Here is a 27,739-nt window from a genome sequence, read left to right as displayed (position 1 = left end):
TTTATCAAGGCAATAAGTCTGTGTTATTTTCCTTATTTTATTTGTTTTGCAAAGTGTATGCTAAATAAAATGGCTTTCAAATAACAAGCTTCAATGCCGTAAACCTATTTAGGGCGTCACAATTATTTTGTTGCATATTGTACAGTAGTTATAAGTCAAGCATTCAACATTGTGAAAGTCACCTAACTCGTGCCAATAAATAATCAAAAATAAAAAACTCTATTATACACATACAATTAAAATTGTTTGCCAAAATGCCAATAATAATTATTACGCATTTAAATTTTTCAGAGTACACGAATATAGCACAAAAGCCAAAATCTCAAAAGTCAAAGTCAATTTTCAGCTTAACGAACGACATTCAAAATGTTTGTAGTTTGATTTTGAAAATCTGATAAATGCTACACCCACAAACGCGTCAAGCAAATTATGTAATATTGATGAATGTTTGAAATGCTATTCAAATTTTGCTACAGTTATGTGTTTTGTTTTCTAGTGAAGTGGGGAGTGGAGCAGGCCAATAAACCTCCTTCTCCTTGGGCGCACTGGCTGCAGCAATAGGCATGTGTGACCTCATTCAATCTCATTAAATGCAATGCTCACACTTAATTGCATATTACTTTTCGCGTCAGTCCATCTGAATCTATATCTCATTTCATTTTGGATACAAACAAAAGTCCCACGCCCACGCGATGCCCGACAGTAAAAAGAGCTAATTTGTAATAAAATTACGAGGCGATTGTGCGACAAAAGCAGCGCAGACAACAACAATAATTGGAAGAACATTACAATGCTTTGTTTTAACACATGATGCACAGGTTCGTGTCTTAAGTCTTTTGTTTGCTGCACGCCAACTGCATGGCAGCTGCGATGCCGCACGACTGAGCTGAGCCGAGCCGCCTCAAAGTCGGCTGCAGAAGATGATGCGTGGCCAGGCACACAGGTATTACTGCACCAGTTCCGCTCGCTCTCAGCAAACGCTCACATATGCACACACACACACACACACACACTCACACATCTATATGAGCAATAGCATTGCAAATGGTCTCCGCTAAGGCAGCCTCTTAAAGCCCAAAGATAACAACACCAACAACAACAACTACTACTACTGCAATAAACACAGTGCCTATGGCATGTCGGGAGCGCATTTCGCATTGCTCCCGCGTTGCTCATTTATTTGAATGTGCGACGCTCATCTTCATGGGTAGCGCTTAACAAATTTCGAGCGTCGTCATTGTCGTCGTCATCATCAGCATCATCGTCCTGAAGTCGACAGCAAATGTTTGGCGCTTTAATTTAAAAGTAACTAGTTTACTATAACAGTAAAGCTTCGTTGTGTTTGTCTGCTTGCCATCTCGTCGTGTTCGTTTATTTTCAGTGGCACTTCAAGCCAAACGACGCGTCGATGCTGAGAGCGATGCCGACGCGAACGCGAACGCCAGCGCTGCTGCTGTTGCTGTTGCTATTGTTGCTGATGTTGATGCCGTTGCCGTTGCCGCTGCCGCTCACAGTTTGCATTAAAAAAGCGTCATGTTGTTGTTGTTATTATTATTGTATGTATATTATTTTGTAATGTATTTTTGGGTATGTTGCTTCGTCTTCTACTTATTTGAAGCTCATGCTCTTCGACTCTTGAAATTTGGCGCGCAGTTTTGTTGTTGCTGCTGCTACCGCTGCTGCAAAGCCAACGGTGCCAACGATGGCAACGATGGCAACGGCGACTGCACCATTTCAAATATAAATACTGGCCTACGAAATTGTTTCAGTATCACAATCAAATCAACCATCTTCGCAAGAAGAACACCAAAAACGCATCTGGTGCTGTGTCTTTAAACCGTTACGTGTGTGTTTCGTTCAAACTCAAGTGATTACACAAAATGAAGGTATATACTCGTACATACAAACAATACATACTCAAATATATATAATCGGCTACAAAAAATGTCTTTCGTGTTGTGTGGTGTACCCAAATCCTGGCCGAAGGATACATTTAAAAATATACAAATCTCAAATATTTGTCCACCTCTAGTTTGCTTAAATATTCAAAAGAATTTAATTAAAATTTTGCATAAATTTTAATATCCAGTTCAAAAAAATATAACATATATTAATGAAAGCTTAATTGAGCAGTAAGACTCGAAAAGTGAATTTTCTACTAATGATATCTCTTCCGTTTCGTGGGTATCTTTAATTGTATTTAAAAGCACAAAGCATGCGACAAATATTAGGAATTTATCCGCTTTTCAAACTTAGTAAGCCCTAAATACTTGAAAGCATTTAATTTACTTCAATTGTTAAATCCTAACATTAGCTTCTTTGAATATTTCGATTCATACAAGTATTCAAATGCTTGGAAACGAGCATGAAATTAACTCAAGATCAATGGCTCAATTAATCAAACAAACAACCAAAAACATACATGAGATTAGCAAATGCTAATAATAAATTTGGTCTTTTAGCGGCGCCATTAAGATATAATAACGAATATACATATATGTATAGTATGTACAACAGCATCAATTTGTAGCGACTACTGTTTGAAATTTGTAGGAGTTGCCGCGCAAAATTTCCATAAAATATCGGAGCGTTTTTTAGCCACATAACTGAGGGTTAATAAATGGCGGTCCAGTGCTAGTTCCTTTCAGCTGGAGTGTGGGGTGTGAGAGTGTGTAACACCGAAGCAACAGACAATGGTATTGTTTATTTTGCAATGCATTAATTAAAAGTAAATAGTACAAGCAAGTGGCAGAATGCATGCCCAAGTATGGACTGCACAAGAGATGACCAAGGAGCGATAATACACGAACAGCAACATAAACATCAAGTACAACCCAAACAACATCGGCAAAATTGTACAAGCTTTTCGCCTGCAGCATTTTAACGCCAATGAAGCATGAAAGTCATTGACGGTGGCAGCCGGGTTAGATGGACAAACAGAAGAGGTTGCATAAATAATGCCCAGAAGTTGGGCTTCTCTGCCAGTTGTGCAAAAGCAGCGACATTGCGAAAAGTGGAAGTCGCACTCGAAGTCGGAACTGAGACGCAGTACAGCCGTTTTCTAATCTGTGATCAAGTCAAACTTATCAAACGCTAGCTACATGACAACCGTGTACTGCCTGGACAAGTTTGTCTTGTCTTGATGCCTCGACTTGAAGATGTTTTCAAGTACGAGTTTGTTGACAGCATATTTGTTTAAAAAAAAACATGCTCTCGTACCTATATATCTTTTCGTAGTCACATAGAGAACAGTTTAGGGTATGAAAATGGAGGCTGTGAAATATATTTTCGTGGCAAACACAGCTGCAGATTTTCAACATCTGCCCATAAAAACATTAAGACTGATTCAAAGCTAATTGCGGCGCCACTCAATTAAGCAGCCACAGAAGCTTCTAAGAGCACTCAATATTTACGAGCCATGCGAGTAAATGCGAGTGTCTGCAAAGCCTAAGCGACTTTATACGTCATAATTCAAAGTTGTGCAACTCACCACCATATAGCATATACTTGTAGCACTCCCTTCACTTCTTGCGCCGACAAAGGCAAGCAAATTGAAAACTGCGACCCAATTACCACAGATTTGCATATTTACCCAGAGCCACAGTTAACTGTCGTCATTTTTTGTTTTCGTTTTTGTGTTTTTTTTTCCACAAAACAAAGCATAATTTATATAAACATATTAGAGTAAAAACAATTGCAAAAACTGCATTGTTAACAGATTTAGAAACAGCTCCCAGCAAGCCCCGCAAGATGCTAATGTTCGGCTAATTACGAGCATGAGTTTGAGGCAAATTTTTGTTTAGCAGCGCATTCGCTTTTTAATTATATTTTGGTTGCAGTGAACAATCATACTTCAAAATTTTACTAAAACGAGGTCCAAAGTGGGGATTATACATCAGTTGCTCTCTTCGTGTGCCTGTTCCTTGAGGTAGGCGGCAAAATCACCCGGTGAGCGATAGGCCAATTGATGAATCTTGAAACCGTAGAGCCTAGAAAGAGGGTGGCAGCATTATACCATCGAAACTCTAAGTAATACAAATAGCTTGAGACTTTTTATTTCCACTCGCCACTCACTCACCTGGGCACAAACTTTTGCTTGGCGCGCTTGGGGCGCACCTCAGGATTCACCATGAACAGCATGTGCGGAAACCCAGTCCCAAAATAGGCGCCATCGATAGTCGAATGTCTTGCCGCCTTGGGCACATAGATGTCATTACATTTGGGGCAATAGATGCGTACCATATCTTCGCCGGGCGTGTCGCTCAACCCAATGGGGAGCACTGGCTGACGCTGGCAAAATACCCGGGGACACGTGCCAAACGCACCCTTTTGGTATTTCTCCAGCATGAGTTCGATGCCACGATTGGTTAATATGAAGCGCGCATGTATCAGGCCGTAAAGCTTCTCAGCACTCTGTTCTACTTCCGCCTCTGCGGGCGCATCCGACTCCGGCTCGTTGTCGAGATCAAGGATGACCTCGAGCGCTCGTCGGTAGTTGCTTACATTCGAGTCCAGGAAATTTAAATTGAATTTGTCATGTATGTAGTCCTCGTCGATTTCGCAAAAGAACTCGTTGCCCCGCTGCTTGCAAAACCACTGTATCCAAGCGGTCTCCTCAGAGTCGGTCATTGTATGCAACAGTTTATGAAGCGGAAAAAATATCTATCTAAGAGATAAAAGCTACAATTTTGTTTGTTTTTTAGTTTATCTGCTACGATGTTCATCATCTGTTACTATGTTTTAAAAAGTCCCCAAAACAATGATAAATAACTTAACTCCCTCTTCATCTCCTTGCAGTGCTTTGCATCGATCGCGCTGTTTGCCTGCCTGGCCGCTCTAACGCACGCCGAGCCACCACTGCCACAGAATCAATACCTGCCGCCCAACCAGGCTCCACAGGCTCCATCCAACAACTACCTGCCCCCCACTCAGAACTACCAGACACCCTCCAACAACTATCTGCCACCCCAGCGCGCCGCTGCCCCGCCCAGCAACAGCTACGGCGCCCCCGTTGCACAGCCCCAAAGCAACTATGGCGCTCCCTCCCTAACATCGGCTATATTCAAGGGTCAGAACGGTGGTGGCGCATCCAGCGGCTATGGCGGTGGTAACGGTGGCGGCTATGGCGGTCAGCGCGATGAGGAGCAATACGGTCCAGCTAAATACGAGTTCAAATATGACGTGCAGGACTACGAGTCGGGCAATGACTTCGGCCATATGGAATCCCGCGACGGCGACCTGGCTGTGGGCCGCTATTACGTTCTGTTACCCGATGGTCGCAAACAGATTGTGGAATACGAGGCTGACCAGAACGGCTATCGTCCCACCATTCGGTACGAGCAGACGGGCAATGGCAATGGCAACGGCAACGGTGGACGCAACAGTGGCTACAACAATGGCGGTGGTGCCGGTGGCTACGACAACAATGCGCAGGGAAAGTTCGGCGGCTATCAATAAGTGTGTGGCGCCCTCTCCCAAAACTTGTTCTCTAGTTTTCTCCAATTTAAGTCTCAACCAGCAGTTCTATTCTTCAGCCACCGCTGCCATGCTAAGTATTAGGAGCATTCATTGAGCATTGGCCAGCATCCAAAGTTTTCCAGGCACAGTCTTGGATTACAAATCTCGCCTCTCTTACACGCTCTGTGTCTATGTCTGTCTCTTTACTTGAACGTGATTTTGCCATAGCCACTACGTTCGCCACTCTCTGTTCCTGTTCTTCCTCTGTCCACCAAGCCTGACATGTTTCATCTTGTACTTCGCCGATTGTTTGTTAAGCGCTTTCATTTTTGTGTAAGTCTACGCACACACACGCACACACACACACACCATAGGCACATACATGTGCTATGCTAAAAATGTGACCATCATACACGCATTTTACATACATACCTACATACATCAACATTGTATTTAATTTTAATTAATGAAAATGCATAGAATTCATAAAGAAGCCGACAAAAAATGTGTAAAAAAAACATATTAAATTTTTTGTGTATATTTAATAATAATGAATAAAGAAGCATTTTGTATAAAACAAAGTCAAAAAACAAAAAAACAGCGACCACAAATTTCATTTCTCCTTTTTAGCAATGTATCTCGATGGTTACTCACATGGATCTCGATGGTCAAGGGCGTAGGCAGGGAGGGGAGGGTTGGCCGTTGGCCCCCCCCCCCTAGAAAAAATGTTGCCATATAAAGTCGATCACACGTTCATTATTATGACGCATTATTTCGCCTTAAAATGGATCTAAGTTAGATTTGTTAAAGGTTTTTCATTGATCGTATGCATAAGTTATTTTTTAAATGCATCGTGCATTATTTAATCAACATTTTAATTTTTGGCACCCCCCTCCCCTTTTGGTAAAAGCTGCCTACGACCTTGTCGATGGTTACTTAGGGCTAAAAGTTAAATATTGGAAGAAATCGTCTTTGTATAAAACACTTTTATACATTTACATAACGTTGTTCCAATTCCACATGGGATATTCGAATCCAAGGATAAATGGGCTCGGCAACACATTCAGCAATAAATTGCATGGACTCAAGAAGCATTTTAAAAAATGTTAAAAACTTAACAAAACTTCCTTTTTCCTACAAATGTGAACGAATAGTTATTTACCTATTTTAGAGATTAGCTTCTTTTATTATAGCCTGTACCCAAAGGCTAAACGGCTATACTAGTTTTGTGCGAATGTATGTAACACACAGAAGGAGGCGTGACAGAGCGCACAAAGTATATACTTGTACATATATTATTGATCAGTATGACAAGACGAGCCGATATAGCCATGTCCGTCTGCATGGATGCAAGGATCTCAGAAAGTACAAGTACAAACTTGGAGTCCAAATTCTCCTATTTTTGTGTTTTTTTTCAGATGCACACCTCCCCCCCCCCCCCCTCACGCTGTTTGTGATTTTTTTTATAACCCGTAATTCTTGGAATTTCCAAATTGAATTCGGTAGTTATATCCAGTTAGTTATTGCTTTGACTTAATTCTTTACTGCATACAAGCACGCATAGACACGATTGTGATGTAAATGTATGCTGTTGAAACTGTACATAAACACTTATGTGTGTATGCATGTCATAAATATTTTATATTTAATTAAATTAATTAATAAAATTTATTTAATTTTTTAAATTATTTTTTTATTTTTATTTTTTTTTTGTGGAGTGGTACAGGTTGAGCTCGCTCGAATTTAGCATTCCTTTCTTGTTATTAATACAAATCAGCTTGTTAAAGCACTTCAATTATTCATTTTAAGACTCGTACCAGCTGCTCTTCTTTGTTGTATTTGTAGATGGGATCTTGAAGTTCGCCAATAGTTGAATATTTAAGCTGTGCTGTAAAGCCATCCCCTGTCGGTTCGTCCGCATTTTGGACAGTCCGATAAACTACACGTTGCAATTTATTGTCTGGTGAAACAATATAGTACCGACCTTCTTTAAAGTCCACATACTGACCTGCCGGCCGAAGTCTATCAGTGTCAGATATCTCTTTGGATGTGTCGTCATCATCAGGATAGATTATTCTAAAACCTAGGTTAGTTGGTGGGCCATACTGAGCGGCAGGTTGCTGTGTATTTATAGGAGAATTAGTGCTCCTCTCCCTATTAAAAAGTTCAGCTTCATTTGGGCTCGGCAAGGCCTGTTCATTGGGCACATCTAACCGAGGGGGCAAGTAATTAGATTGAGGTTCATTCAGTGCACCGGTTCCCAACAATTGTCCAGCAAAGTCAACGCGCTCTTTGGTAACCTCCACGCTGGGCCGCAGTCGCTGCGGCTCTGCCGGTTCCTCATTTGACGGCAAATATTCCCTAGGCAGATTGAAGGGCACTCGAGGTCGCCAGCCAGCGGCAGGATAGGGAGCACGTCGATGATTGCCTGAGACAGGTGGTTCACCCAAGACGGCTACAACAGCAACACCTAGAATAAGCACCTGAAAAACACTCACATTTTAAATTTTCTTTTCAGCTATTTAACACTATATACACACTTTTAGTAACATTCCGAACAACGTTGCAAAAATAACTGCAGCTTACAACTCTGAACTTACGCATTTTTATATAAAAACTTCTGACTATGTATGTTATCATTTTATTATGCCAGACAGGTGCGGCATACATATTATATGCTAAAGCCTAGGTGGGGGTGACACACATTAGTTACATCTGTGCTCCATCTCGGGACACATAGTCACGTACCCGATAAGCAAAAAAAAAGACAATAACCCAACAAAAATCGTATGCAATTGTCTGGCCTTGAAATCATGCGCCTGCGCAACGGATGAGCAAATTTTTGGCAGCTGGACAACATTTTTGGGCTGAGTTACGTAATAATTGGCAATGTCTAGTGGCGGCTTGGAACATTAGTGCGATTCGAGCTAAGCAAAGCACCGCTAAGAAAGTTCAATGCCAAGTGAGCCAGCACTATGGAACAATGAACCCAAGGAAATGAAGTTCTTGATAAACAACAGTCGAATCCGGAAGAATCCGATTGGTGACATGAATAACTTCATCAAACCACAGGTGCACTACTTAAGACCACTATGTCCCTACTAAAAGCAACAACAAAATTTCAATAAGCCAGTGATTAATTTTACTTTCCGCTTACTGGTGCTCAGTCGTTCATTCATAATCTAGTGGGCTTCCTGTTTGTGGGAGTTTAGTATAAAAACTTACGCGGAATTACATATGTATGTATAAATAATTATCATGAATTATATATTCCATTCTTCAGATGGCTTCAATTTCTGTCTCCTTCCCAAAAAATCGTGCGAAGCTTTATGACAAAATTATAAATGAACGTTTCGTGGCTTCCTTGTGTGTATTGCTTTTAAATTTACGGTGCGGCGTAAACAAATAAAATACATCAGTACTTAGACAATCTGAATCCACTAAGTATTTAAGGTATTTAGTATTTAAGAGTTGAACCCGCTCGACTCTAGCATTCCTTCCTTGTTTATACATACTTACTGACATTTCTCGCAACACTTCATTCACATGTTAAACGGGTGGAATGCTAGAGGCATGCTAAATTATTTTAATTTTTGTTTCGTTCTTTGAAAACTCTTCTAAAGTTAGCTCTTATTTTTCTACTTCCTTTAAATATAATGCAAGCTAGAATCAATTGGTATCAGGCTTATGTAGTTCTTGTTTTATTTTGTTCTGCCTACTTTTCCAAGCAAGTTTTGTTATTTCTCTTTAATTAAACGTTCCTCGACATATTGGCATCATTATTTTTTTATTCGCTAGTGTCGCCGAAAATTGTACAAACATTTTTTTATAATTTCCGCTGGAATGATATGTATTTAAAGAGAATGAAAATATGCTATGAGAATATGCTATAACAAACATTTAAAATAATCTGTGAAATGTGAATGTAAAAATGAAATGTGTAAGGTCACAACACTGCAGAATTAAATTAGAGCATATAACAGCTGCTCATCTATTAAAAAAAAATCTCTTACAAGCACTCAACACTCTTTAAGAATATTACTTCTGTTATCGGCATAAAATAAAAATATCCCACAATAATTTTCGCGCCTTGATGTTCCATTCTCTGTTCGTTTCAACTATCATCTCAAATATCCCACCGCCCCAATAGCGATACCGATTATCGACAATAATAGTGCTGTTATTGATTTCAAGACTATCGGCACAGTATCAGCAACTCTGTATTGCGCTGGAATGTGCACAACATCAAAGAAAATTTAACAAAGCTATGCCTTTAAAAATATAAAACTGTATGCACTGTTTTTTTAAGTGTGTAAAGCGCATGCTTGTTTTTCAAGCAACCATTACAAAGAAGCAGTGTTGTAGGGACGGGCGCCGCTTCTATAACAGCAATTGAAAAGAAAATTCGGGTGGTTAATAAACAAACAAGACAAGCAGCACCATGTACCGAAGGGGGGTGCTGCGCTGGGCATGTTGTTAAGATAGTAAGTTATGCGTGAGCGCGGCAAGCGACCAATACTTATCTATGACTTTTTTATGCGACAGGGACAGGCATGCTTTAAATGTGTCTGTCTATTATGTGTAAAGGAAACTAATTCAATATGTGGCAAAGCGGCACAATAATACTAACGTTGCTTGCTTTGGCTCTTGCTGTGCCGGCGACAGCGATGGTAGAAGTAACCACAAATAGCAGTCAACATGTTCCTCTATTTCTAAGTAACACAAACAAACCAAGTGCAAACACGACAACTAGCAACAAAGTGCCTACGCCCAACAGCAATGCCGCCTACATGCAGCAGACACCTGCAAGCGTTTTCTTTGCCAACTACAACAACCAGCAAAATGTAATGCAATTGGTGCGAAATGTTGACGGCAAACTACGCAGCATTCGAAATGTGGAAATGCATGTAGCCAAAATTCAAGTGAGTATCACCTTTACTCACCTTTACTTAATAAACTTTGCATTACTATCGTATGTAAATATCTATGGCTTGCAGGAAATCTTTGACTCAATGCATTTGACCAGCGGCGCAGCTGCCACTTCCTATCGTCCGTCCAGCGCATCTAACGGCAACAACGCTAGCCACATCAACGACAGCATTCAAAGCACAGTGCAGCTGCAACATGATCTGCAATTGTTTAGCAAGCGCCTGATCAAGAAGCTAGAAAAGGCCACTCATATTGTGCTAGAATTACGCGATTTATTACGAGTCAATCTGACCAAAGTTTTAGTGCAGCAACACGTTTACGATGATTTGGACGAAGAAGAGGACAGTGAGACCGAGCTCGATTTCGATATGGAAGATTTAAATGGTAGCAGTAGCAAAACAAACACAGAGCATATGCATTTATATTTGAACACACATATCGAGAACTGCCAAGCCGACTTTGAAGCGGTGTCAATTAACTCTGGCATGCATTATAACAAGCAGCAAATACAAATATTAAACTATCTAAAATCGGATGATGCACGCGCTACTTTCCTTAATGAGAACAATGCGCGCTCCCTAGCCGCCAATAGTTATGTGACAGAGCAGTTAACACGGCTTAAGCAACGCCTTATCCAAAATGACGAACAGGAGAGTAAAACGATGACTGGCACTCATGTCAAGCATTTGTACTTTTTATCGAACAGCGATGGTGCCCCGGCTGGTGCCCAATTTCGTCAACTCTACGTATCCGCCATCAAACGCAAGTTCGTACTTCTGCTCATCGACGTGGGATCAGCAATTAACGCGGAACTATTTGAACTAAGCAAAAATTTTGGTAAGTCATCGAATATGTCTAAGAAAACTGCGTTTGAATGCAGATTTTTAATAGCATCTAAAGAAGTTCTATAATTTCAAAAAGAAAAATTCTTACTTCTTTCTTAATATCCCACAGTAAACCAATTGCTACAGCTGCTCGATGATAGCGACTACATTGCAATGGTTACGGTATCTAGCGAAGTGGATTATATGTTTCTGGACAATTTTCCAGCCGAGGCCGCCTATGGCATCTACAGCGCAACACGCGCACACAAGGAGGAAATAATGAATTACATGAACAATCTCAGTTTGGCATCAGGGCGCGTCCTTACCAACCATACCCTTGGCTTTGAGTACGCTTTTCAGCTGCTGCACCGTTTGCAGAATTCCAGGCTCGTCGACAGCACACAACCTATTGAATTTATATATATAACGCGAGGCCTTCTGACCAATCTCTCGGATGCTATGTATGTTCTGCGTGCCGTGGCGCAGGGTCAGGCGCGTCTGCAGGCACCCGTAATTATCAATACCTGTGCCGTGATACTCGACGAGAAACGTATCATGTATGAGAAACAGTTTCTCAGCGATGTGGCCACCCAGAACTACACCAAGTACGATATTGATGTGAGAGCCTGGCTGACAACAGGACAGCAGCTGGCAGGCCGATTCTTTGTCCTTAACAAAATGCATCCTGAGACACTGCTGCGCGCCAGCACAAGGGTCTTCGGACAACTCTTCACCGAACGATTTCTAAACGATACTTTGGAGGTCCACGCGCCAGTTGTCGATTCGGAGAGTAAAGGTAAGGTCTAACTAGTTGGATTTACAACAGCTTTAGGAATATATTTGATGCTTTAGGGATTGGATAAATTTTGGAACCAACAATATTTTGTGCGCCAATTTTTTTTTTCTAATTAAACATGATATTATAGGTGTTTGCTCTATAAGATAATGGTGAATGGTAAACCTTGTTTGTATTCTTAATTTATGTTATTGAAGGCTTTTCGCACATTTGAGTTTCGAGTTATTTGGAATATACAGTTGTGTTTTGCCTTTCAGATGTATTAGTCGCTGTCACGCATGCCATAGCTCCATATGGTGTGGTGGGTGTAAATCTCTACCTCGATGATTTAATAGAGGATCTGCTCAACTATCAGCCAGCTACGCCTAACAACAAGCAACCGCAAAACTATGCTTTCTTGCTCGATAGAAGCTCTGGCAATACACTGGCCCATCCCGCATTTCCACGTCCGCTCATTCAGCGACAGACTTCATATCCGGTGGACATTTCCTATCTGGAGAATGCTACCGATTTCGTGAATATACGGCAGCGTATGCTGCGGGAAGACAACGGCAATTTAACCACCAGCATTTATTTGGGACGACAGCTTTTGCAACGCAGCTATCATTGGAAGTCGGTGCTAGGCATATATGTCATATGTCTGGTCAGCACTACAAACATGCAGCAGCTACAAATTACAGGCACCGGAAATCTAGCGTATAATGCGTCAAACAATAAAGCCCCGATTACACTACCATTAACGATGCAGCGCTTCAACATCAAAGATTCGGCCTATGAATCATACTATGGCGAACTCAACAGTCAGAGCATGGACTTGCTCTATCATCGTCTGGATCTAACCAAGAGCGGGGGTAGTTCTCCAAAGACGTGTCGTTATTTTCGACAATTGGCCACACTAGGTAAGTCTAGCAACAAACAGCGTAGAGTACTTTAGTCATTTATTTATTTAGGGAGATAGGGTGGCTTATTAGATTTATTAAAATCAATCTTAATCTTAATGGTGTTGACGTGTAGAGTTCAATTTGATAAAATCAAACTAAATCATTCTCTCTTGTTGTAACACAACTATTAACTTAAATGTGGAAAAAGATTTTAGAAAAAGCGTTTAAGCCTTAAAGAACATTTTCGAAATGTTAAATGGAGTTTTAAAAACGGGTAGATTTGATTTGCAATATCTGTAACCATAAAATTCAGACGTAAACCTTAAATGTCAATGCCAGATGTGTCGTTGTAGTATGAAAATAGCCAGATGGTCCGTTAGAGTCAGTAGCAGTTTTTAAAGCAGCTAGAGTATAGCTTACACCAACATTAATTCTTTTCAGATGCACCCACATTGTTTCTGAGCTCGGCCGCCTTTGAATCGCCTTTTACCTTTCTGCACAACAATCGTCCGCGCACCCAGCTGCGCAATGTGGAAGCTATCATGGCCTATTTGCGCGACCCCAGCGGTTTGTTGGCAAACCCCGGCCTTCGACCGCGGATACGCCACGAGGTTAATGTACTCTACCAGGCGATGCAGCTTCTGTGGAGACGGCATCAGGATGGGCGTGGAGGTCTTCGTAGTTACATAATAAGACGCTATATTGCCAGCGTACATGGCGTGCTTCAAATCTATCCTGGCTGCTTGCTGAGCAGCAACTATGATGCCACACGACGACCCTGGTTTCGTCAGGCACTGGCGCAACCCGGTAAACTTGTCAGCACTGCGCCTTATTTGGATGCCGGTGGAGCGGGTAATATTGTGACAATAGCTCATACAATTTTCGAGGGCAAGGCTCATGCCTTACACTCGGCAGAGCAGGATGAGCCGCTGGCTATAGTTGCCATCGATGTCCCCTATGCATTCTACTATCGCATCATACTGGACACAACGCCGCTATGCCAGCTGCCGCATATTAAGTGTCTCCTGTTCGAGCACGAAGGCTATCTGTTGGCCCATCCCAGCATGTTGCAACCGGCTATGCCGCGAAATCTGCGGCGTCCACATGAGCATTTAACACATAAAGAATCATATCTGGCGAATGATATGCTCAATCACGCGACCCTTGTACGGAAGCTTGGCTGTGCCAGCTATCAGAATCGAACACTACAACGTTACTACGCGTTCAACACGTCCCTGACCGCCATTTTAAGCAATGTGGTGCACGGAGAGCGCACTAAATACGCCATTGCGTTGTTGCGTGGCAGCAATCTCTTCGCCGCCTTCCTTAACTCCAGTTGCGATGGCGGTGCCTTCTGTCCCTGCAGTACTATTGACCGGGTGTGCCTCAATTGTAATCGCATGGATCAGACGGACTGCGAGTGTCCTTGCGAGTGTCCTATGCTTGCTCCGGAAGCGTATGCCAACTACACTCAACAATTTCCTTATTGCTCGCCACCGGGTGAGCACTTTGTGGCGCTCCCACCCACACCGGAGACGCTCAATGCCTTGCCCAGCTGTGTGGCAATTAGTTGCGAGGCGCACGCCACACAGGAGGAATGCTTGGCCGTTATGGGCTGTGAGTGGTGTCAGCAGGATGTAGAGGGCAATAGTTTTGGTGCCGCCTTTTGTACTGCACAAGCAGGTTGCTTCAACGGCATGCTGGCCTCATTGACGCCCTATGGCGAGCTGGATGAGTTGGAGTTGTTGGCCGCCCAGGGCTACAATCCTCAACGAGACCAGCACGCTTACTCTGCTTTCGGGCCGCTGGGTGGGGCCATTGTGGTTCTTGCTCTAGTCATCGGTTTTGCCATCTACTGCTATCGCCACAATCTGGATACGCAAGAGCAGTTCTATGTGGACTCTATGCAGGAGGAAAACTACGGCCTGCCGCTCTCGCGTTTTAATTTTGACGACTGTCAGGCGCACGATGAACCTCCCCTGGGCTATGATCATGCGAGCGCACAACGCCAGCTCATGCATCCGGCGGATATCTCGCCCTATCACGTGTCGACTGGCAGCAGCTTCCGCCGACCTCCGAATGGGGAGTCAGACAACGGCTACAGTACAATGACACCGCACGAGGACAGCTCCGACCAGCAATGTTTTACACTAGCGGAGCCGCTGCTGCTGCATGACAAGCGGCACAGTCACAGCAAGTCGGACACTATGTCCATATCGACATCCATATCAAGTCCAACAAATCGGCAACAGTCCTCGACGCAACCCAACACACATCCGTATCTGAGCAATCAGTCGGCGTCGAAGACTGAGCGTTATAAGCAGGCAACGCCCTCGCCTTGTCGTGGCATGGTATATGGCCAGACGACGCTGGCATTGTGCGCGGACGAGGAGCAGCGACCTCACTATATACTGGCCCCAGTCACTGTACATCGGCATATGGAGACTGCCGAGTCGTAGCCCGGACCTAAGTTATAATGTTAATTTTTAGTGTTTATATCCGCTTGTTTGCCAATTAGTTTTAAAAGCAGTTCAACTGCCCTCCCAACGCTTTTTCCACACACAGTTTGAGCGGCACTGTGACCCAACGCATCAGTTGACATCAATGTAAGAAGTAACCAAGAAAGCCAGCCAATTAATGTTAAAGTCGTTTATTGTCCATTTCTGCCATTTTTATCATATTTACTGTAATTTATTGCAAAAAGTATTATTATGCAGTTACTTCCAATATGTTTAGAATTTGTTTTAAGTCTAGCCTATCTAGAATTGTAATAACTGAGCACTGTCTGTACTTACTTGCGTATTTGTATGTATGTATTTACGTATGTACATACATTTATTCATTAACGTATGTATGTGTGTAGATGCACTTGAGGTGAGGAGCGTATATGTATACATACCTTTTTGTAATAGCGCCTAAGTCTTAAAGTTACTAACTACAATTTTAGAACATAACTTGTATGTTTGCAATAAAATGTTTAAATTTTGCATAAAACAATGCCATCTTATGCCTAGTATAGTAAATATCCTTGATCCAGACACCATTTGCACGAGTGCCAAGTGTTCAATAAAAAATAGAAACACTCTTGATTGTGGACGCCCTCCGACTGATCGATCAGCTGCACGCTGAGACAAAAGCGACGCGTTAATGAATTTATTTTTACATGCCTTTATGTATGTATATTCGTTCTATAAGCAAGCACGCAGAAGCGTCTTCGGTGTAGGCCACTTTTTAAATTGACAGTGGCCAAATTGGTTTATTTATAAACAACAAATATCAGCCATTTCGTACTGGGTTGCCGAAACTATATTCAACATTAAGAGCGAAATTTCTACTTTGGTTAAAAACGCATTACATTTGCTTTTCTGTTACTTTCCCGATTGATTGATTTGATTGGCAACCAAGATAATTAATTGTTTCAAACTCACAATTTCAATATTATATTTAAACCTTTTACATTTATCTCAGAAAATGAATATTTATTTTTTCAAAAATTAAATAAAGGCAGTCGGTAGTAATTTTCATTTGTATAATACATTATACACTATTATAGTATACATTTTTAATATTTTGGGTTTTGAACATAACATAAATAAAATATTTCATAAGAATTTGCCTATATTCTAATTATATCTGCGCACTTGGCAACCCTATGTGGTACTATTCGAATATTTTCTGCTATATCTCGCATATTTTTTGCAACTGTTGCATTTGGTTTTCTGGTCTGGCGCACGGCGAACGTTGTTCTGGGTTCTAAGTTTCTGCCCAACAACAACAACAACTCTCTACTTGAGCTATTCTATTATCAACTTTATCCACCTAAACTGTCTATAGGTTTTAAAGTGAGTGTTTTTCTTAAAAAACAATTCAAATAATTTCGAAAATAGTCGCACATGGCAAAAGAAAAATATGCGTGATATCATTACGCAACCGATTAGCTGTTTATTGCATAAAAAGAGCTTGTGGAATAAAAGAAAAAGTTATGTAAAAAATATTGAAAGCAATTGATCCTGTAGAATACAAGATCAATCTGATTTTCTGGAGCTTCGTTTTTGTATCGGAACATTGTGCTTTATAAATTCAAGTGGTGACATAAGCAAACTTGATAAATCTTTTTAGATTCAAGACTTAAAAAACGTTTTCTTTCTTCTTTTTTGAAAATGTGTACCCTGAAGCTGGTTACATCATGACCTTAACCTTAGTTCTTTACTTAGACAAGGAAATTTGTAGCGTTACGGATTCTATAATTCTAGCATAAAATATTCCTCAATTATTCTGATTCGGCAAATGATGATCTTAACATTAAGATTTGCTTTACGTGTATATTAATGTTCTTTTCTTTCTCAAATCCATGTGCAGCTTAAAATTTAGGCATTATGTTCAAATCACTTTTCGAAGCTGCGCAGAACTCAACGTTCAAGTCGCCATTCACCAGCGTTAACTGCCAGGCTGCAACAAACTCGCCAACAACTTTGACCACCAGTGGCAGCGATGTAGCTCCTCGGCAGCTGGCCCCAAACCATAACTTTGCAGCCGCAGCGGTCGCACAAGGGGATTCCTGTGAATTCGGCTCGAACAAGTATTTCTTGCTGTGTGGTTTGGGTGGCATTATTTCCTGTGGCTCTACACACACAATGGTCGTGCCGCTGGATTTGGTGAAGTGCCGTCTGCAAGTGGATCCGGCAAAGTACAAGAGCGTTGTTAACGGCTTCCGCATTAGTTTGGCCGAGGAAGGCATTAGGGGTTTAGCAAAGGGCTGGGCACCCACCTTTATTGGATACTCTATGCAGGGTCTGTGCAAGTTCGGTCTGTATGAGGTTTTCAAAGTGATTTACTCCGATGCCATTGGCGAGGAAAATGCCTTCCTGTATAGAACCGGTCTCTATCTGGCCGCCTCGGCCTCGGCTGAGTTCTTCGCCGACATTGCACTGGCGCCAATGGAGGCGGCCAAGGTGAAGATACAGACGACACCCGGATTTGCGAAAACTTTACGTGAGGCCCTGCCCAAGATGACGGCCCAGGAGGGCATTTCGGCATTCTACAAGGGTCTAGTGCCATTGTGGATGCGTCAAATTCCATACACGATGATGAAGTTTGCCTGCTTTGAGCGCACGCTTGAGCTGCTGTATAAATATGTGGTACCCAAGCCACGAGCTGATTGTACCAAGGGTGAACAGCTGATTGTCACATTCGCCGCGGGTTACATAGCTGGTGTCTTCTGTGCCATTGTTTCCCATCCAGCCGATACTGTGGTGTCCAAACTGAACCAGGCTAAGGGTGCTTCAGCCATAGATGTTGCCAAGCAACTCGGTTGGTCGGGTAAGTAAACATCCGAGACTTTTCAGTTCGATTTGTTTCTAAGTATCTCCCTGAACGATTAAAGGTCTGTGGGGTGGTCTGGTGCCTAGGATTGTCATGATTGGCACATTGACTGCGGCACAGTGGTTCATCTACGATGCAGTGAAAGTGTTCCTGCGCATGCCACGTCCACCACCACCAGAGATGCCCGAGTCCCTGAAGAAGAAGCTGGGAGTAACTGGTGCGCAGTAAGCGGTAGAAGTTAACCTGTTTAAATTTAGTGCCATATGCGATCAAATTGCCTTATCAATTCATTCAAATTGTATAAATAACGATTAGAAAAATAAAAACTATAAAACTCAAATTTTAATCGTTTTTATTGATAATTAGGAAGATAATTAGGAAGTGCCCCTATAAGTTCACCCAATTCTGTTTGTACATGGTTTTGATTTAATACGGTTTGAAAATTAAAAATGTTATATATGGTTACACGACTTTATTCCATTTAGCATTTTGCATTTTGACTCATTTTGCATATATCAATGTCTTTATACACGACTTTTTAGGAACCAATCTACCGTGTAAAAACATTGTACATAGCCAACTAACAAGGAAATAGTTTTTCAGGTTTTACAAACCTTGTTCCGAGATAGCTTTTACCATTTTCGATACAGGGCTTCAAAATAACAGCGACTTTAATAATCAAACTTTATTGAAACTCAATATGTGATTTTTAGTTGCTAGAACCGATTTTCAAAGTGAAAAATTCGCGGTCTTGTGCACCAAGCTGCCAACCCGCGATTTAAATGAATGTTAAAATTTTATTTATTTTTCCAGTGCTGTTAACGTTTCTAGTATTTTATCAGATATCAAAATTCTTGTGACCAAGTCACAGAAACAGAAAAGTGTCCATCATTATCATATAAGTGCAGCTGATTTTGCTTTTCATTTGAACCATACCATTTTTTCGAGGTGTATCTCAATCAAGGTGGATGTCAGGTGCGTATGTGAGCAGAAGTATTGAAATAACAAAACTTAATCGGAAAACCTCAATAACAGCGCACAATCAAAGCAATCTCACAGCATCGCTGTTACAATCACAGCACGTGGAGGCCTCTAGTTCTATTGAAGATGAAAATGATGAAGCGATGTTTAGCTGCGCACAGATTGAAGGGAAGCAAAGCGAAATTTACTTCTGCGAGGACTGTGGCTGCAGCTTTGCCAATATGAAAGACTACACGGCGGCACACAATGGAGCTCCCGGCACATGTAACAGTGATCAGAGAACCGAATATATTATTGAAGAAATTGAAGATGACGAGACAGAAATCAAGGTATTGGATGATGAAGATCTTTCAGATGAAGAAGCGCTAGTGGTAGCTGAGAAGCCGCTATGGGAGCTCGTAGACAGTGAGACATCCTTACAAATGGCTGCTGACCAGTCCAGTAACAGTTCGGAAAAGTATTTTTGCTACGACTGCCACTCCATTTTCGAGGATCGCCATAGTGCCGAGGAGCATACGTGTCCCCTGGCGGAAGAGAGTGACCCGGTGCTGGCACAAAAGATCGATTCGCCAGTGCCACCCAAAAAGCGGGCTGCTGATGTTCCGTCAAAAAGTCCCTCCACATGCAACATATGCAACACGATCTTCAGCTCGGCTAGGGGCCTCAAGTTTCACATGCGCATTCATGAAAAGCGTGCGGTAAAGCGCATACAGGATGCGCTACCAGTGGGCGCACATCAGCAGTATAATGACCTAGACCAATTCCATTGCGAAATTTGCAACAAGAGGTGAGAAGCCAATCCATGTTGAGATATGTTGCTGAACTAATCCATTTCTCCCCAGCTTTGACCAACATCTTTTGGCCGTGCACAAGCAAATGCATCAGGGCAAGGAGCAGCACATGTGCAGCGTATGCAACCGCAAATTTGATAGTGCCATAGACTACGAAATGCACATGAAGCTGCACGATAAAGTTCAGGAGCCCACTAAGCTGCCATCTCCTAGCAGTGAGAAACCTGGTTTCCCTTGCCAGTACTGCGGGCGAGTTTTTTCGCGGCCTTATGAAAAGGTGAAGCACGAGCGGGTCCACACTGGCGAGAAGCCCTACAGTTGTGAGGTCTGCGGCAAAATGTTTCGCGTCTCCTACTCGCTAACACTTCATTTGCGGACTCATACCAATATACGTCCATACGTGTGCACAACGTGTAATAAACGGTGCGTATTAAAATGGAATTCCAAAAAAGATTTCGTTTTGGAATCGGATAGTTGCGCTAGTCGGACGGCTGAATGTGTTTTAGTGCGATTCAAGTATATTTTTCAAAATTAATTTGATCAATTTCATCTAAAATTTTGTTGAGTTACTCCAATTTGATCACCAGCCTATTCGTAACTTCCCATGTGATATAGTATAGTAGTCTGACCCGCTAGTAAAGCAATCGATGTGCAATGTACATAAAAGAGAAAATGTCAGCCATTTATTAGCGGACCTACTGGTTTATAGATGGTATTATCAATTCGATTTGTTCTCTTCTAGCTTTAAATCCCACCAGGTCTACTCACATCACCTGAGTTCCCACAGTACGGAGCGTCAGTATGCGTGCGATGCTTGTGGAAAAGCCTTCCGCACATCTGTACAACTGTACGCACACAAGAACACTCACACCAAACCGTTCCAATGCGTTATTTGTAGTCGGCCATTTTCATCCTTGTATGCCGTCAAGGCGCATATGGCGTCGCACGAAAAGACGGGGAGCGAAGATGGCAAGGGCACTAGTAGCGGAGGTTCGGGCAAGTTTTCCTGTGTGGAATGTGGCGCCGAATATGCGCGTCCATTTGGCCTGCGTCTACACATGAAATCGGCGCACGGTCTTGTCATGGGGTCCACAATAAAACTAGAAGATGACCGTACGGTTAGTGAAGTTGAAGAATCCGATGCAGCAGCTACAGATTCTGAGACTGCACTGTTGATAGCGGCCGCTGCAGCAGATGCTGCCCAAGTTAAGGAGGAAACCTGCAACATCGAGGATACTGGTTCATCGTATGAAGAAATCGTCGAGGTGCCCGCAGATGCTGTGAGTATTATGTCATGAAAAACGGAATCCCTCCTAATTGTTACGTTTCCAGTTATTCAATGTGGATGACTTTCACAGCGAGGAGATTATTACCAGTTGGTGAACGAGAGTGATCATTCAAATAAGCGAATACATTTATTAATATTGAATCAAAAACTGACGATTAACTAGAAAATACCGCTGGTGTATACCAGTCCATTGAATTAACATAAATTAACATGAGAAACTATATTTATATATGTATATATATGTATGTGACTAAAGATAAGGATTTTTCATATTTAGTTCACATTAGTAACTAGTCCTATTCGACTTGGGCTGCGTTGTCTTCATCTGTCCGTTGCTCGTCTTCCTCGCCACTTTGGTCTTCATCGATAATTTCCTTGAGCATTTCAACCAAACATTTAGCCTCGTCAAGCTCCTTGCGCAGCGTTCCCATCTCCTCTTCCAGACCCTCAATTCGCTCGTGCAAATGCTGATTCTCTTTCAGCGTCGTCTCGAGAGCTTCGCGTCGGGTCTCTGCCAAGCGTTTGTAGTAGTTCTCTCCCGCCTCACATACGCTGGTCAGGTCATCGACTGTAATGGGCTTGTCAGCGTCATTTGGCGTTGCATCGGTCTGTGTGTCCGCGTCATGAAGTTGCGCAGTGCTGCCCGTTTCCATGCACTTGCGCTTTCCATATTTCGGCGTTGCATTGACGCCAGCCTTCAAACGACTCAGTTGATCCACGATGGAGACGCGTCCCGTTATATTTTCCTTGTCATTGACGTTGCCCAAAATGGGCTTCAATGTTTTGCGTTGCTGTTTTAGGTGCTCCTGCTGCTCGGCGTCGCTCTCAATCTGAATGTAGACTTTTGCAGCACTCGCAGACATTTTCAATCGTTTTTCTTTCGCTTTTTTTGTTTTTAGAAGCTGCAGTGGTTTATATTGTGCACACAATTTATTTACACATTTAAATTCTATTTGTTTTTCGCTCGCTCTTTCTATGGTTCTTTCTGGCCGCCAAAAATTGCAGCGTGCCTAGTGATGTGTGAAAATTAATCGACATTGTTCTTATCGATATCACTACTGAGTATTTGCCAGCACTGTACATTTTCGCTGAGTATAGGCCGAGTGGTATTCCTAAAACTGATTTTAACTTGTAATAGAGTAATTTATGACAAATATAAATCAGCTCAAGTATGGGAATTTCAAACACAAATGAAAATGTTGTGTGGAGATTTACACAATCTTTTCCAAATCACAATTTATTGCCTCTAATACGAATTAAAGTTTCTCTTCTTTCTCGTTGGTGTGACTGGGATGAAAATCCATATTCTTATTAGCAAATTGATGTAAACAGTATATACGTACTTACATAGTACACTTCTGTAGTTCAACTCAAAGTACTGTTAATGTTTAACTCTTCAATAAACTCCAGAGGGCGCTATAAACACTTATTTCCACAGGGCGGATTTTGAACAGAATTTAACAACACTTTATTGGATATATGTAGCTCCAACACTCCACACCCTTTGCAGAAAACATGTAATTTGCAAAAGGACTCAAAAAGTTTGTTAAACATTTTCATTTGCTTATTCATCACATATACCCACCACCGACAAGCACCCACCGCCGACCATCAGAATGAATCACAACGAGATTTGCATGTTCATGGACGTGAAACTTGACACCCAGGACAAGCGCGCAACTGCCCTACGTACGTGGACCAGATGTCAGGTAAAAATCGAGGCCATTAAATGTGTGCCCTGCTTTTTACGCCTGAGCTTCCAAAGCGCGGGAGACGCTTCAGAGCTGCTGAGCGTTTCGGTCAACGTTCCTGGAGTAAGCATCAGCCTGGCCACATCGCGCACAAAACAGCACTCGTATGGACTTTTCTGGACGCAGAATCGACGTGATTGTTTTATTTACTTTGCCCTGGAAACGGAGACCTCTTGCAGGCGGCACATGAAGTGGATGAAAAAGTCCATTAAGAATCTTGAGCTGTATCGCCAGGTCTTCCTAGAACAGCGCAGACTTAGCCGCGGGCCCAGGTGCGTTTTCATTCTACTCCTCGATTGGTGATAATATACATACATACATATGCAAAAAATTTGTAATATTTTTCAGTGCACAAAATGCTCTTGGTCCCCTGCCTACATTGCCGGATGTTTATGGTCTGGATGCCAACAGCTTTTCAGCACGAATTTCGCGCGTTTCACAAATATATGAGGAGATTTTCGATGGCAGTCGTATATCACGTGCGTCCATTGCATCAGGTATCTACGAAGAAATGAAACCGTCCACTGAATTAGAGGTGCCGCCAACCGTTCCTCCTTTACCCGTACATCGCAAGCGTATTAACACCTTCGAGTGCTCACCGCAGAATGGCAGGATAGATGAGTTGCCCCGCTGCAGCACCAATCCCGAATCGGACCTAGCCAAAAAGAAAAAATACAAGAACATGCTAGAAAACATTTTTGGCACTTCTCGTGGAAAGCGCACGGCAAGCATAAGTGAACCCGTCCAGCAGCCGCACAATTCACCAGTGATCTACGAGAACACAACACCAACTCGCGGAAACAGTGGAACTCCCACAAGCATCGTAAAATTTCAGCGCAACAGTTTCTCCAGTCCCGATCTATCAAAACTGAATTTTCTTGACACATGTGGTGAAGCCCACATAGCGGATATGCTAAAAATGGAATCAGAGGAGTCCAGCGGAGAACTGAATGTTAGTCTGGATGAATCCGTTATTGAACCGGTATCGCGCGATTTGTTGCTGGCTAAGATTACAAAGCAGCTGAGTAAAGGAAATTCGCTAGAAAGTCTCAACGTGTCTGAGCAGTTGCCACATAATTTTAATTTTTCTGCGTGTAACACTTCCAAGATTAATCTCATTGGAGCCAATGGCGCTGTTCCGAACAATACTCTCTTACAGAAAAACAAAATTCTGGTTGATGATGTCTCAGGTTACTGTGTAATGGCGCCCATTGTGAAAAAAAACACTGCACAGATAGAGAAACAGCCTACGACAAGCACATCCTCGAGTACCTCTGGCTATTCGACGGGCTCCTACAGCTCCTCATCGAGTAGTTGTAATAACGAGGATCAACAGTGTAAGACGTTAACCCAGGCGCAAATTCCCCTACCACCTCCGCCACCACCACCAATGGTCTCGAATGAGAGCGGGATTTACGAACCCATGCATGTCTCTTCGCTTAATAGCACAGCAACTCCGAACAGCGGTTTCGTTGATCACCTATATGAAAATTTGTTAACTGTTAAGGCGGAACAGGAGTTGGAGCTCCCGCTGGGCTATGGACTGAGCACCAGTACTCCTACTGAGTCACCGTTGGTGCCAGTGTTGCCACAGAAAGGGACACCCAAGAACCAGACAGCACCCACCAAACAAGAAGAGGATTACTATCAAACACCACGCAGGTCCATAATAAGCGTAGATGACAAGATACCCTCTTATTATCCGAATAGCTGCGACACACTGAAATCCAAGCGGCGCAGCCCCAACACTGACAATGGGAGTGGTCTCCGACATTTGGTAAGTGCTAAGCTGCGACGCGAGCGCAAAGAGAATCTCTACATATCATCACCGCAACAAATTATTGAACAGCGTCAAAAGCGATCGCCCACATTATCAACAGCATCATCATCAGCAGCATCATCCGCATCAAAGACTAAAATGCAAACTAAAAAGACTGCCGCCCATAAAATCTCCGAGGGCGTTTATGCTGTGACCCATGGAGCCAGTAATGGCAAATGGCATAGTAGCAACAGCTACAACAATAATGACGTGAACAATCTAGGTGCAGACGTGCAGCAGAAAATGGAGGAGGAGCTGCTTCAATTGGCCATGTTGCAAAACATTGATTTCAAATTTGACGATAACAAATCTAGCGATCCAAAGGCTCAACCGGCAAAGTCCATTCCAATTCAAGAATCACCAGTGCATCAAACGAGCATTGTGCCTACTAAACTAGAAGAAGAGTACGAACATTGTTATCAGGCAGCTGAGAGTGCAACGCGCTTGCTCCAGAGATATGCCACATTGGCCAAGTTCGGCAACTCACCGACGAAGTCGCCACAACATCAGCTCCAGGTTAATCAGAGCGCCAATATCAAGGCACAAGCGGTGGAGGCGAGCGATGTGGCCATGACGAAATCTATTGCCACACCAAGCGAACTACAGCCTACTAGCGGTAGCATGAAAAAATTTGCCTCGTTGCCGCGATTTAAGAAAATCGACTTCTCACCTCTGAGAATGCGGCTGAACAATGTGCTTCAACGGAATCAGCAGACTCAGCAGCCGTGAGTAACCAATTAGATCTTCCCAGTAATTTGTATTTAAGTTCCCGTTGCTTATAAGTCTTTAAATTGTGATTTTCATTTCGATTAAGTGTTGAGATCGGCCGAAGATTCGGATAATTCTATGTATGTAATAGCTAACAACTAATTTTCTTATATGCATATTTCTTATAATTTTTAATTTACATACATATGCATAAGCTTTATGTTTTTTGTTGCTATAAGTTTTAAAAATCAATTGTAACCATATCACACGCCTAATCAGGGCAAAAGGAAGTAGTAATCGACTGTTCCTTCAATGTTGGTTGTTTTAATGTTATTTGTATCGACGACTTGTTCACCTTTGGGCTCGTTTTGTACATGCGGCACAAACAGCTCCAATTATAGATATAATCTTATATACCTTATACAATCTAATGAATGTCTATAGGAAGTAAAACATTTGCTCAATTATACAAGAATTGTAACGCTTTTACACAAATTTTTATTGTTGACTTACCTAGAGGCGCCTCATTGTTGACAAATTTAGTTACAAATTTTAAATGCTATACTTAATTTTATTAAGAATACGCTTTCGGCTTCGCAAAACGCAGTAGCTTAACATATCAACAATCCCAGCGTGTGTATACATACAACTGCACATATACTACATAGTATATAAGAAGTTAAATGACAAATTAAATTATATTGCAAATGCTTTTATAGCGCAACCAAAGTTCAATTGTACCGTAATTTAGATCTCAGCTTCGAAACTTTCCGCTCAAGATAATAAAACTAAAACAGCGCTTTGTTAAAAGAACGTGTTTTGATTTGTGGCATTACCGTCGTATGATCTTACATATTACAGCTCAGCTGTAAATCAGTGGCCGCCGTTGCTGGTGTATAAACTCCTGCTCGATGGGTGTGCCTGATGGCACCACATAGAACAGCAAGGCGCCACCGGAAACGAAAAAACTTCTTTCGCTTATGATGTCGCGCAGCGTCTTTTCCAGGCTCACCTTGTGGACGCAACCAACCTTGCGGTTCTCGTAGTAAACAGTAACATTGCCCAAGCGATAGCTATTTGACTTATCGCAGGGCAGGGGCTCAGCAAAGAGCGTCGTCAAGCAATCAGTCATAGTGGCACTTTCTGGCAGCTGTTGCTGGAAATCACTTAACAGGAACTCTGGATAGGAGAAGGCAGCTGGCCAAATAAGTGAGACGCCATCCGCGCTGTCTAAGTGTACTGGAAAATCCTCAAGTGGCAAAAATTTTGGGCGCAGTAGCTCCTCAGTTATGTGTTTGTTCGCTTTAAGATCATCAAATTTTACAGAACGATGCTCCAAAGCATCCCGCAGCTTGTGAAAGTGTGTGAGGCGACGTTTTGCCTCGGCAGCTTGCTTACGCTGATTGCGTTCCATTTCAATCTGCAAGAAATTAAATCAGTTGTGTTCAATTTGCTGGTTATACTGCGAATGCAAACCTTGTTCATTTTGGTCTTGTGCAGCAGCTCTTTTGCTTCCTTGTGATCGATATTCACCTCGAGCAGCTCCTCGCACAGTTGCGTGCACAAATTGAACTTGTCCAGCTCGTGAGCACACTGAGCTGCTCGCCATAGTGCCTTGATGTAGTCAGGCTTATAGGTGAGGGCACGCTGTGCATCGCTCAAAGCGGATCTGTAGTTCTTGAGAAAATACTGCGCCGCCGACCGGTTGTTGTAGAGCACGGCCAGAACCTCCGAATTCTCGCATTTGGCCTTTATACCCTCAGTGAAGCTATAAACTGCCATGCGAAACTTTTTGTGCTTCATGTAAAAGTTTCCATCCTCTTTGTAGTTTAACGCCAGTTCCTCACGTGTATTTTCATCCGGATCGTACTTAAGCTTCTGCAAGCCCTCGAACATTGGATGCACTTCGTCGCCCGGTTGTGGAGCTCGTTTCATGAAGAACGGATGCTTGTCCATTTCCTCCTGCCAGCGGTCTTCAGGCCACCCTTCCTCGTAACGTTTACGTTCCAAGCCATCGATGAAGGCATCCAGCTCCGCGTCAAGCTTCGCAGCCAGTTCGAGGCGATCCTGTTCAGTCCAGTTCTGTTTGGCGGCCACCAACTCGTCCATGCTGGCTGAATAGAATTTTTAGAGGGGGTACAGAAACGTAAAGAAGTGGTATTTTACCAGTGTGGCGTTGCCACATGAGGCCT

At 42.5% G+C, this 27,739-nt stretch overlaps 9 protein-coding genes across 11 annotated transcripts; 5 read left to right on the top strand and 4 right to left on the bottom strand.

Annotated features, from left to right (window-relative positions):
- Positions 1-3,792: 3,792 nt before the first annotated feature.
- LOC115624750 (casein kinase II subunit beta') lies at positions 3,793-4,717 on the bottom strand. Of its 2 annotated transcripts, none has more exons than XM_030519578.1 (2): positions 4,079-4,717; positions 3,793-3,989 (listed from the first exon to the last, which is right to left on the bottom strand). In XM_030519578.1, exons 1-2 carry the CDS (start codon positions 4,627-4,629, stop codon positions 3,896-3,898), a joined length of 645 nt encoding a protein of 214 aa, XP_030375438.1. In that variant the 5' UTR covers positions 4,630-4,717; the 3' UTR covers positions 3,793-3,895. The 2 variants fall into 2 exon arrangements, with proteins under 2 accessions (XP_030375438.1, XP_030375440.1); XM_030519580.1 differs by having other exon boundaries at positions 3,902-4,025.
- On the top strand, positions 4,717-5,457 carry LOC115624910 (pro-resilin). Its single transcript, XM_030519759.1, has 2 exons — positions 4,717-4,737; positions 4,798-5,457. The coding sequence occupies exons 1-2, from the start codon at positions 4,717-4,719 to the stop codon at positions 5,455-5,457; spliced, it is 681 nt and encodes a 226-aa protein (XP_030375619.1).
- A 1,799-nt stretch (positions 5,458-7,256) lies between these two features.
- On the bottom strand, positions 7,257-8,061 carry LOC115624909. Its single transcript, XM_030519757.1, has 2 exons — positions 8,058-8,061; positions 7,257-7,927 (listed from the first exon to the last, which is right to left on the bottom strand). The coding sequence occupies exons 1-2, from the start codon at positions 8,059-8,061 to the stop codon at positions 7,257-7,259; spliced, it is 675 nt and encodes a 224-aa protein (XP_030375617.1).
- Positions 8,062-9,721: 1,660 nt separating this feature from the next.
- On the top strand, positions 9,722-15,847 carry LOC115624747 (VWFA and cache domain-containing protein CG16868). The gene is made up of 6 exons (XM_030519575.1): positions 9,722-9,941; positions 10,003-10,379; positions 10,455-11,223; positions 11,341-12,006; positions 12,264-12,905; positions 13,329-15,847. Exons 2-6 carry the CDS (start codon positions 10,059-10,061, stop codon positions 15,344-15,346), a joined length of 4,416 nt encoding a protein of 1,471 aa, XP_030375435.1. The 5' UTR covers positions 9,722-9,941; positions 10,003-10,058; the 3' UTR covers positions 15,347-15,847.
- Positions 15,848-16,597: 750 nt separating this feature from the next.
- Positions 16,598-18,549, top strand: LOC115624563 (phosphate carrier protein, mitochondrial). The gene is made up of 3 exons (XM_030519292.1): positions 16,598-16,729; positions 17,247-18,206; positions 18,271-18,549. Exons 2-3 carry the CDS (start codon positions 17,264-17,266, stop codon positions 18,435-18,437), a joined length of 1,110 nt encoding a protein of 369 aa, XP_030375152.1. The 5' UTR covers positions 16,598-16,729; positions 17,247-17,263; the 3' UTR covers positions 18,438-18,549.
- A 451-nt stretch (positions 18,550-19,000) lies between these two features.
- On the top strand, positions 19,001-21,524 carry LOC115624609 (zinc finger protein 2). The gene is made up of 5 exons (XM_030519359.1): positions 19,001-19,184; positions 19,245-19,977; positions 20,033-20,404; positions 20,724-21,261; positions 21,314-21,524. Exons 1-5 carry the CDS (start codon positions 19,178-19,180, stop codon positions 21,362-21,364), a joined length of 1,701 nt encoding a protein of 566 aa, XP_030375219.1. The 5' UTR covers positions 19,001-19,177; the 3' UTR covers positions 21,365-21,524.
- Positions 21,378-22,272, bottom strand: LOC115624610. The gene has a single exon (XM_030519361.1). The coding sequence runs from the start codon at positions 22,130-22,132 to the stop codon at positions 21,566-21,568; it is 567 nt and encodes a 188-aa protein (XP_030375221.1). The 5' UTR covers positions 22,133-22,272; the 3' UTR covers positions 21,378-21,565.
- A 483-nt stretch (positions 22,273-22,755) lies between these two features.
- LOC115624646 (flocculation protein FLO11) lies at positions 22,756-26,353 on the top strand. Of its 2 annotated transcripts, XM_030519422.1 has the most exons (3): positions 22,756-23,292; positions 23,369-24,797; positions 24,870-26,353. In XM_030519422.1, exons 1-3 carry the CDS (start codon positions 22,886-22,888, stop codon positions 25,566-25,568), a joined length of 2,535 nt encoding a protein of 844 aa, XP_030375282.1. In that variant the 5' UTR covers positions 22,756-22,885; the 3' UTR covers positions 25,569-26,353. The 2 variants fall into 2 exon arrangements, with proteins under 2 accessions (XP_030375282.1, XP_030375281.1); XM_030519421.1 differs by having other exon boundaries at positions 23,369-26,353.
- LOC115624647 (tetratricopeptide repeat protein 4) lies at positions 26,348-27,658 on the bottom strand. The gene is made up of 2 exons (XM_030519423.1): positions 27,024-27,658; positions 26,348-26,967 (listed from the first exon to the last, which is right to left on the bottom strand). Exons 1-2 carry the CDS (start codon positions 27,654-27,656, stop codon positions 26,410-26,412), a joined length of 1,191 nt encoding a protein of 396 aa, XP_030375283.1. The 5' UTR covers positions 27,657-27,658; the 3' UTR covers positions 26,348-26,409.
- Positions 27,659-27,739: the final 81 nt, after the last annotated feature.

This window comes from Scaptodrosophila lebanonensis, unplaced genomic scaffold (genome assembly GCF_003285725.1).
Source record: "Scaptodrosophila lebanonensis strain 11010-0011.00,11010-0021.00 unplaced genomic scaffold, SlebRS2 tig00000061-arrow-pilon, whole genome shotgun sequence".
In the NCBI taxonomy this organism is placed as follows: Eukaryota; Metazoa; Arthropoda; class Insecta; order Diptera; family Drosophilidae; genus Scaptodrosophila; species Scaptodrosophila lebanonensis.
Note: the sequence above shows the minus strand (reverse complement) of the source record. Positions and strands in the feature narration are given on the sequence as shown.

What these genes read in the sequence shown, in the direction of transcription:
- LOC115624750 (XM_030519578.1), bottom strand. Translation starts at nt 4,629, where the DNA reads ATGACCGACTCTGAGGAGACCGCTTGGATACAGTGGTTTTGCAAGCAG. An exon ending in AAGCAAAAGTTTGTGCCCAG is followed by an intron (nt 3,990 to 4,078) that starts GTGAGTGAGTGG and finishes CCCTCTTTCTAG; the next exon opens with GCTCTACGGTTTCAAGATTC.
- LOC115624910 (XM_030519759.1), top strand. Translation starts at nt 4,717, where the DNA reads ATGTTCATCATCTGTTACTAT. An exon ending in TGTTCATCATCTGTTACTAT is followed by an intron (nt 4,738 to 4,797) that starts GTTTTAAAAAGT and finishes ATCTCCTTGCAG; the next exon opens with TGCTTTGCATCGATCGCGCT.
- LOC115624747 (XM_030519575.1), top strand. Translation starts at nt 10,059, where the DNA reads ATGTGGCAAAGCGGCACAATAATACTAACGTTGCTTGCTTTGGCTCTT. An exon ending in TGCATGTAGCCAAAATTCAA is followed by an intron (nt 10,380 to 10,454) that starts GTGAGTATCACC and finishes TATGGCTTGCAG; the next exon opens with GAAATCTTTGACTCAATGCA. An exon ending in TGAACTAAGCAAAAATTTTG is followed by an intron (nt 11,224 to 11,340) that starts GTAAGTCATCGA and finishes AATATCCCACAG; the next exon opens with TAAACCAATTGCTACAGCTG.
- LOC115624563 (XM_030519292.1), top strand. Translation starts at nt 17,264, where the DNA reads ATGTTCAAATCACTTTTCGAAGCTGCGCAGAACTCAACGTTCAAGTCG. An exon ending in CAAGCAACTCGGTTGGTCGG is followed by an intron (nt 18,207 to 18,270) that starts GTAAGTAAACAT and finishes GAACGATTAAAG; the next exon opens with GTCTGTGGGGTGGTCTGGTG.
- LOC115624609 (XM_030519359.1), top strand. An exon ending in TGCGAAATTTGCAACAAGAG is followed by an intron (nt 19,978 to 20,032) that starts GTGAGAAGCCAA and finishes ATTTCTCCCCAG; the next exon opens with CTTTGACCAACATCTTTTGG. An exon ending in TGCACAACGTGTAATAAACG is followed by an intron (nt 20,405 to 20,723) that starts GTGCGTATTAAA and finishes GTTCTCTTCTAG; the next exon opens with CTTTAAATCCCACCAGGTCT.
- LOC115624610 (XM_030519361.1), bottom strand. Translation starts at nt 22,132, where the DNA reads ATGTCTGCGAGTGCTGCAAAAGTCTACATTCAGATTGAGAGCGACGCC.
- LOC115624646 (XM_030519421.1), top strand. Translation starts at nt 22,886, where the DNA reads ATGAATCACAACGAGATTTGCATGTTCATGGACGTGAAACTTGACACC. An exon ending in AGACTTAGCCGCGGGCCCAG is followed by an intron (nt 23,293 to 23,368) that starts GTGCGTTTTCAT and finishes AATATTTTTCAG; the next exon opens with TGCACAAAATGCTCTTGGTC.
- LOC115624647 (XM_030519423.1), bottom strand. Translation starts at nt 27,656, where the DNA reads ATGGACGAGTTGGTGGCCGCCAAACAGAACTGGACTGAACAGGATCGC. An exon ending in ACAAGACCAAAATGAACAAG is followed by an intron (nt 26,968 to 27,023) that starts GTTTGCATTCGC and finishes AATTTCTTGCAG; the next exon opens with ATTGAAATGGAACGCAATCA.